The 8,847-nt window shown below is 47.3% G+C and overlaps 1 protein-coding gene across 1 annotated transcript in view; it reads left to right on the plus strand.

The window, feature by feature from the left end:
• Window positions 1-8,847, plus strand: part of NSUN2 (NOP2/Sun RNA methyltransferase family member 2) — a 45,095-nt gene that overhangs the window by 574 nt on the left and 35,674 nt on the right. Inside the window, 2 exon segments of the mRNA XM_006025019.3 lie at window positions 1-36; window positions 6,894-6,998. Of these exon segments, the coding sequence (XP_006025081.2) occupies window positions 1-36; window positions 6,894-6,998 (141 nt within the window).

Below are 8,847 nucleotides of genomic sequence, written 5' to 3' on the forward strand. Positions count from 1 at the left end.
GCTCCCCGCCACCTTCCGAATCACAGGCTACAAGAGGTGAGCGGGGCGCGGGCCTGAGTCCGAGTGACCTGCTGTGAGGGGCAGAAGGGCACGTGGTCCCCTGTCGCTCGGGGGTGGGGGTTGGTGTTGGGCCTTCTCCCCATGGTCTCGGTTTGTCCTGGGAGAGTGGCTGCTGTCCATGCATGTGGGCAGACGCGCACAGGTTTACTCTCCTAGGGGGACAGTAGTAGCCCCTGCTGCACGTCACTCATACTGCATGATTTGCTGGCATTTTGCGCCATCGGCTTTTAGACTGAGTTGCTGTCATGCTATGAAAACATCTCTCCAGCTATAAGAACTGCCCCTTGGTCATAAAAACTAGTGCTTGAAAAGGTGTACTGCAAGAGGTCCAGCGTTTTTTCTTAGTCCCCAACAGGCTGAGCAGTATAGTCCAGTGGTCTCCAGCCTTTTTCAGTAGGAGATCGCCTCTGGCATTTAAAAGCAACCCAAGAGCTACCCTGTGCTGCTGCCACTCCCCTACCCCTCTCTCCTCCCCCCCCAGCCCATTAGGTAAGTCTGTGGGGAGGGAAGGGGGGCACATACCAAGGCAGAGGGAGAAAAAATTATCTGGGGGCATGCCTCCCCAGCAGCTGTCCCACCCAGCCAGGGTTCCACTCAAGTTACTCCTGCTTCTGTTTCCATGGTACTGACCCTCTCTGCTGGGGCCTCGATCTAGCTCCTGCCCCTTCCCTCCCCCATGGACTGACCTGCTGGGCTGGGGCGTACACATGCATGCACGTGGGCACTCAGCCCCCCACCCCAGCCTCGGATGTACTGCAAGAGGCTCCCAGATGTACCGGTGGATTGAGATCCACTGGTTGGTGACCGCTGGTGTAATGTCTCTCTAGGTGGTTTCTGACCTATATTTGAGTGTGTGGCAGGAACCAGGGAGAAGCAATCTGGGGACCAACTAGGGTTAAATCAGTTCTGGGAGAGAGAATGGACATGCCATTCTTGGAAGAGAGCATTGTCCTCCAGCATTGTCCTCCAGCATCCTTATTCTCTGCAGTGCTTGCTGGCCCCTCTGTCAGGAAGCAGAATGTGCCCCATTCACAATGCTGACGTTGTACCACAGGGAAGTATAGGCACTGTTGCTGTTTGTCTCCAGGCAGGCTAAGGGAAGCTGGAAGATGTTGCTGTGCTGGGGGCAGATGGCATGGGAGCTGTGAGTAGCGTGATTCTTGTTGTGTCAGCACAGCCCTGGCCCCTTCTCTGCCATGGGCCTTGAGGTGCACATGCAGCCACTGCTGGCAACAAGTTGGGCCAGGGCTTTGGACTAGACCCGGTGCAGCCTTGCAGCTGCCCTCTGCAAGCAGCCCAGGCAGGCTCTTGCCACCTGCCAAAGAGCTTGGGTGGACATGGTGGTGAGCACTAAGCACATAGCCAGCCCATGGCGCTGCAAGGAGACAGAGAGCACTGAGACCCTGCTCTGCTGAAGACATGGGTGGCGGTAGGGAGGGGCAGGAAGGGCACCGCCTGGGGAGAGAGGGTGCGGATTCCGGGGGGAGGGGGTGACATACCAGGGGTCGAGTCTTGTCCAAGTTCCGTGTCTTCCTGCCCAGGCCTGTGCAACAGGGACTACCTCCACATTTTCTCCTGCAGTGGGCAGCTATGCCTTTGGGCTTCCCTCATGAGGAAGTCTTCGGGTGGGGGGTGTCGCCCTTTCATAGATTTCTAAGGTCGGAAGGGACCTATTAGATCATCGAGTCTGACCCCCTGCTCTGGGCAGGAAATAGCACTAGGGTCAAGTAACCCCAGCCAGGTGCTTGTCTAATCTCTTTTTGAATGCCTCCAAGGTAGGGGAAAGCACCATCTCCCTTGGAAGCCCATTCCATATTTCGGCAATCCTCACCATAAAGAAATTCTTCCTGATATCCAATCTAAATCTACTCTGCTTCAGTTTATGGCTCTTTTTTCTAGTAACCCTGAGGGGCGCCCTGGTAAACAGAGTATCCGCTGTTCCCTGCTGACCCCCACCCTCTTTTCCCCCCTCCCAATGAGTTTGTAGACAGCCATGAGATCACTTCTCAGCCTTGTCTTGTGGAGGTTGAAGAGATTAAGGTCCCTCAGTCTGTCTTCAAAGGATCTTACCTGCAGGCCCTCAACCATATGAGTAGCCCTTCTCTGAACCCTTTCCAGATTATCCACATCCTTCTTGAAGTGTGGCACCCAAAACTGGATGCAGTACTCCAGCTGCCACCTCACCAGTGCCACGTAGAGGAGAAGTATCACCTCCCTAGACCTGCTTGTGATGCACCTACTAATGCAGGCAAGAGTGCGGTTAATTTTGTTACCTTGTCACATTGGTGACTCATGTTCATTTGTGCGTCGACTACGACTCCGAGATCCCTTTCCACTGCTGCGCTACTTAAAATGGTACTTCCCAGTCTATAGGTGTATTAGTGATTTTTTTGTTCTCCCCAGGTGCAGCACTTCGCACGTATCTCTGTTAAATTCAATCCTATTCTGATCCACTCACTTCCCCAGTCTATCTAAATCCTCCTGAATTCACTCCCTATCCTCTAGTGTGTTTACTGCATCCCATAGTTTGGTGTATTCTGGCAGCAGTCATAGTGGTGACTCCCACAGATTTCCAAGCCAGGAGGAACAGGTGGAGTGCAGCTGGGAAACTGCATCCCCTGCTCCTGTTTCCCCTGACCCCGGTGCCCATGGCTGGTCTTACTGATCCTGTACTCCCTCTGGCTTCTCTCTTCCTCCTCTTCCCCCAGCCCTGGCTTCCTCCAGCCCCTCCAGCTGTGTTTCCCTCTTACATCCTCCCCCCACAATCATTTCACCCATGCATCTTAATGCCTTCTCAGAACTGTTGCTTCAGCTTGAGAGTTGCAGCAGCCTCAGCCTTGGAGTGGATCTGTTCCCTGCCGGCTGGTGCATGTCCCGTCCCCTCAGTCTTCCCCATCCCCCCACAAATAAGAGCAAAGCAGGTGGAAAAGCGTTCTCCTTGGTTGCATTCCCCTTCCTACAAGACAAAAACAGGTGAAGACATGAGCTCTGGCAAAGCTGGGACATGTGCCTGTTGCCCTGGCCAGCCCCATCCACACCCCTTGCCTCCCCACCACCTTCCTTGGGTCCGCAGTTGAGCCAGGATCCTTAAGTCTAACAATTGTCTTACTATCTGGCTCTTCATTTTGCACACCTCTGTCACTAATCCTAAAGCTCACACATCTGGGGCTGCTTTTCCCTCTAGGCTGCGCTACCCCTGGCTCCTTCTCTGCTCTCTGCCCCAAAACATGTGTGCAGCTGCTGCCACCATGGTGCTGGGCCGGGGCTCTGGGCCCTGGTGTGCTGGTTGCAGCTTTCTGGCTACCTGTCACAGCCAGCCCAGGCTCTGGACAGCTGCTGCCTGTCGTGGAGCCCGAGCTATTTGCAGCCTCCCTGCTGCCTCCTGCAAACAGGTAAGGCTCTGTGGCTGGTGGCAGTTGCCCAGAGCCTGAGTCGGCTGTGATGTGTTGAGCAAAATGGCCTCACATGCCACTGTAGCACGTGCGCTGGGATTTGCTGACCTTTGTCCTAGCATCTGTTTATTTTGTTTACATCCTATGTCTATTGATGTATTTGTTTTTTTCTGGAGAAAAACTAAATTCTTAGTCTGGCCGTGTTCAACCTCCAGCCTCCAGGCTGAAGCCAGCGCATGTGGGTCACCCCATGGCCTGCAGAGCAGCCCCACGTCACTTATCTGGCCTATGGGGTTAGAAGGTTGAGTGTTGCTCTCTTAAACTGTCTTTCATTTTCTTTCAAGAGTCAGAAAGAAGGTTGTCAAGGTGAATATTGCAGAGAAAGAAAACATTCTCAGTAAAGGCACATCCTTGCAACAAAATGAAACCCTCTGCAAAGCTGGGTTCATGTAATATAGTTAACATGGGTAACAGTAATAGCAAAGACACAGCAGCATCCGATTCAGTATGTGTCAGAAACCAGTGTTGGTCCAGGGTGCTTGAAGGGCTTATACTTTGACTGACACCTAAGCATGAAGCTCTGCAACTGTGTTTTCATTGCTGTTATTCCCTGTGCTAGCCAGACTTTGCCAGTATAGATCTGCAGAGGCATTGTGTAGTTAAAACGACTGATGTTTCCATGTAGACATACTTGATATTCCCAGTCGAAGTAGTTTATTTCCCTTCCATAGGAATTACAGGGTCATGTACTGCATTTTCCACAAGATCCCTGCCTCACTGCGTTGGAAGCATGTTGTTTACTTGATGAGCAGGAGTTTATTTTACTCGTTCTTATCTTTCAGTACGTGTCCCGTCCCCTCCAATATCTTATGTAAGGCATGCTGCTCAAACTGTGATCTGATGACAGAATTAGAAATTTTGTCTCCAACTTTTGTGCTGTGCTTATCATATATAAGCATCTTGCGAACATTTCAAAAAATTACTTTCTCAAAAATGCTGTACGAGTAAAAGTTGTAATATACTGATATGCATACAGGGGCTGAATCAAAATTGCATGGATCTCCTTTATGCCAACTTTTTCTGTTTTTTTGACAGGGGTTTTTGAGTGCTTGACCTTACAGCTTTTTTTCTTTGTAAGATAGTGGGGGGCTTGTGCAGTCTCATCTTCAAAGAAGTTATGGGGTAGGGGAAAACAGGAATTTCATCACGTGGCATCTGGATGAGAGCTTCACAATCCCACAGCAGGGTTGGTACCTTTAGATCCACCACTGAAATGCCTGCCTTGGACATAGGGATATAAATGGAAGCAGTAGTGAACTATTGCCTCACTTGCAGAAGGGCTAAAAGGGGATAAGACAGGTTACCAGTGCATTTCACAGCTGTTTGCTGGTGGCAAAGGAATGGTGACAGTTGGGTTCCATCGTAGGCTGTAAGGGAGGGATCCTGCTTTAGGGATACACCTTTCTGCCTCATCCTTTGTTCCCACCCTGGTCTCTTCTTTCTTCCTGGCTCCTCATTTCATTTGTATTCTCCTGGTCTACCTGCCCCAAGTCTCCACTTCTTTGACTTCTCTTATTTCAGTGCCTTGTACCAGCCAGTCCTCCCCTTCTCCATCCCATGCTTTATCCTAGTCGTCGTTGTCCTCCTCCTCCTCCCACGCTTACATCGCAGTCAGACTTTCTCCTCGTTCCCTTTCTTGTTCCAATCTGGTTCTTTTCAGCTAATCATTCAAGTCAGGTTGTTTTCTTCTCTGTGTTGCCTGATTGGTGGAAATGGTGCTTTTGAAAATACAGGGGAGAAAAGTCACCTGACCTCTGTTCCTGTGCCTGCCTAGTTTTGCAGCCCTGGGCTGGAGTATGCCCACCTGATCTGAGGGGATGATATGTGAAGGTTGGTTATGTGGAGAAGCTCTGAGGGGACAGAGCGAGCTCAGTTTGCTCAAAACCTTCATTAAAATTTAGTGGCTAAAATCTACAAGTCTGAACATGTGCAAATCGCAATTCTGCTTCATCCTCCCAGTGGTATATGACAGGGCTGTCCAGTTTCTGAGTGGCCAGGATATTATGGTATCCTGGGCCCTGTGATGCCATACACATAGGGGTTGGAGCAAGAAGATGAAGCCGGAGTGAGAGGTAAATCCCAGAGGCCTTCGTGGCTGCAGCTGGAGTGCTGAGGGAAGTAAGTACAGGAGCTTGTGGGCTGCATTTTAACACCTTGCAGGCTGCAGTTGGATGGCCCTGGTCTGTAACTTCACTAGTTTGGCAAGTTTTTGTAGGAACAGAAGAATGCATGATCCTGGTCCACAGGCCTTTACTGTATTTCAGGTCTGTACTTCCAAGTACGTGCCCATTGAGCTTTTCAACACAAAGTGGTTGTCAGATTTTTCTTCTTGGAAACAGCTGAAACATTGGTTGAAATGTTCCCACAAAATTCAGCTGAGGCAGAAATGCAGCATGAACATTTTGAACACTAACTTCTATTAATTAAACTTTACCCTATCAACTAGATTTCAACATGTCACTGATTTCAATGGAAGTCCATTTTAAGTGGTCACCACTTTCTCCATTTCAGAAGTAACAAGTGAAAATAAGTTTCCACAATTAATGTTTCTAAATAACACTGAGTTAACCTTCATACACTAGCTCACTTGCATCCAATGATTTAAGAAAATTTCAAGCTTTAAAGTTACCCTGAATTAGTTTTAATATTTAGGGCTGGAGTGTTGTTGCAGCCATGATAGTCCAGGAAATACCCAAGAGGCAAGGCTTTTTTATGAGATCTTTTATGGGACCAAGTGTTTAGTTAGGAGAACTGTTGGACAAGCTTTTGACCATCAAGTGCCCCTCCTCTGGTTGTGCCCACTGAAGAGCACTTAAATATGTTTGTCTTATGATCTTGGCTCAAATCTCAATTTTATTTCTCTCCTTGCATATTTCCTTATTTAGCCCATATATATTTTTTATTCACCCATCCTGTACTTTCTCCATATTAACACCACTTTATACAAGTTGCAGAACCCAAGCAAAGTTATATTTTGAATATAACCTAACTAGTACATTGCAAAGCAAAAGCACGATATACTTGGAATTCTTGTCTTACATTTAGGAAAGTTGCATGTTGAAGGGGGAGCTAGATACAAGCTAGATACATTATTTAATAAAGAAAAACAATGTGGAGGTGCACTTTATTATAGGTAGAATGGTTATTATCCCTTATTAAGGCTGCCTAGCACTTCCCATTGTAAGAACCTGTTTTCAGTTATTTATAAGCTTATCAAACATTAATAAAAGTGGCATTGGTTTTTGTTGATGACATTAGTTGGGACAGGGTCCTGTCTTTCAGGTTGATTTTTCTTGTTTGTTTGTTTGTTTTAACAGGTAAGTGTTCTGCGTTGGCCTGAAACTTGACTATTTTCATACATAGGCTTTTTTCTTTCCGTAGCCATGCAAATGAAATTCTCCACTGCTTGAAGAACAAGTATTTCAAGGAGCTGCAGGACCTAGTAGTGGATGGTCAGAAAATTGAAGTGCCACAACCATTAAGCTGGTAGGAAAACAAAGAAACTCTTTGTAGATTTAGAGCATATCACTTCAAAGAGCTCAGTTTCCTCTTCTCTATTACTCTTCTCAGTCTAATAGTTAACATACGCTAGTGGTGGAATTGACTGATCTAAAAGTTGAGCCATGGAGCATAAGTAAGCTGGGATAATATTTTTCCCTGAAAAATAAAAACTATTGGAATCTTAGTAGCAATAAAGTGTACCTACTACCCAGATCCTGCTGGGTATAGCTAATCAAGTATTGTACTCCTGCAGGCATTCTAATAATTGCTTCTGCATATTATTGCTGCCACTAGAAATTAATTTAAGGTGCTTATTAGTACTGGTTTTAGCAGCTGTTATATCTGTCACATTTGTTTTAATAAACAAAATGAAGCTTCCCATAGCACTGAATATTTTATGTTGTTCTTATTTATTTATTTTTTTAAGTAAAACCACCCACTTGAAAAAATCGTTTTACTTGAAGATTGTGCACCCTACTGTACCTGTGAGTGCTACATAGGTTTACTTCATCATTTACTTTTCAGAAAAGAGCCTTGCAGACATTGATAGGGTACTAACAAATATATTTTTAAAGGATAATTTTTTTCTTAATTTAAATACTGTTCTGTTATAAACTGCAAATCTTTACATTTGTTAATTTTAACATCAGATTAACAATCCCTCAAAGACGTTCTTTGCAAAATGACTTAAACATATTTAATGTTACCCAAGGCTAGGGACAAAAGTTAACATTAAAACTGGTATATAAATGTTCAGAAACAGGTTTGGATCTGTAACACAAGAGAAGTTCGGTGCACATAAACCACTTGCAAAATGACTGAAACAGGTTTAAGATAAGTATCAGACCTAACTGATTTAGGTTAAATCAGTTTACTGAACTTCTATCCCTGATTCCCTCCAGATTCAAGTTAACTCTGTCCCCCAACATCTCAGGATGCTTTGCACCTCCTCTTCCCTGCAAACCCCGCCTCGCAGGGTGGGTGGGCTAGCCTTGGCCCAAGCTGCATGCTCCAGCTGAGCAGGGAAGCGTGTTCTAGTGCCTCCCGGCTTCTGGCGTGAGCCACTGCAGGCATATGGCTGCATTTCTGGAATCAAGTGAATGTCTGTTCACTTGCTTATTGGTTTAATTTACGCAGTTTAGACTAGACTATGAAAATTGAATTTCATAGATTTCATAGACATCAGGGCTGGAAGGGACCTCGGAAGATCATCGAGTCCAGCCCCCCGCCCAAAGGGCAGGAAGTCAGCTGGGGTCATAGGATCCCAGCAAGATATGCATCCAGTTTCATCTTGAAGGTGTTCAATGAAGGCGCTTGAACCACCTCCGGTGGCAGGCTGTTCCAGACCTTGGGGGCTCGGACAGTAAAGAAGTTCTTCCTTATGTCCAGCCTGAAACGATCTTGAAGTAGTTTGTGACCATTCAACCTCATCATCCCTTGGGGCGCTCTGGTGAACAAACGTTCCCCCAGATGCTGGTGGTCACCCCTGATAAACTTGTAGGTGGCCATCAGATCACCCCTGAGCCTGCGCTTTTTCAGGCTAAAGAGCCCCAGGGCTCTCAGCCTGTCATCGTAGGGTCTGCTTCCCTGACCTCTGATCATGCGCGTGGCTCTTCTCTGGACTCTCTCAAGCTTCTCCACATCCTTTTTGAATTGTGGAGCCCAAAACTGGACACAGTACTCCAGCTGCGGCCTCACTAAGGCCGAGTACAGGGGGAGAATGACGTCCCGGGATTTGCTTGAGAGACGTCCCGGGATTTGCTTGAGACGTCCCGGGATTTGCTTGAGATCATCGAGTCTGACCCCCTGCATAGGCAGGGAAGAGTGCTGGGTG

Source organism: Alligator sinensis, unplaced genomic scaffold (genome assembly GCF_000455745.1).
Source record: "Alligator sinensis unplaced genomic scaffold, ASM45574v1 scaffold248_1, whole genome shotgun sequence".
Lineage (NCBI taxonomy): Eukaryota > Metazoa > Chordata > Crocodylia > Alligatoridae > Alligator > Alligator sinensis.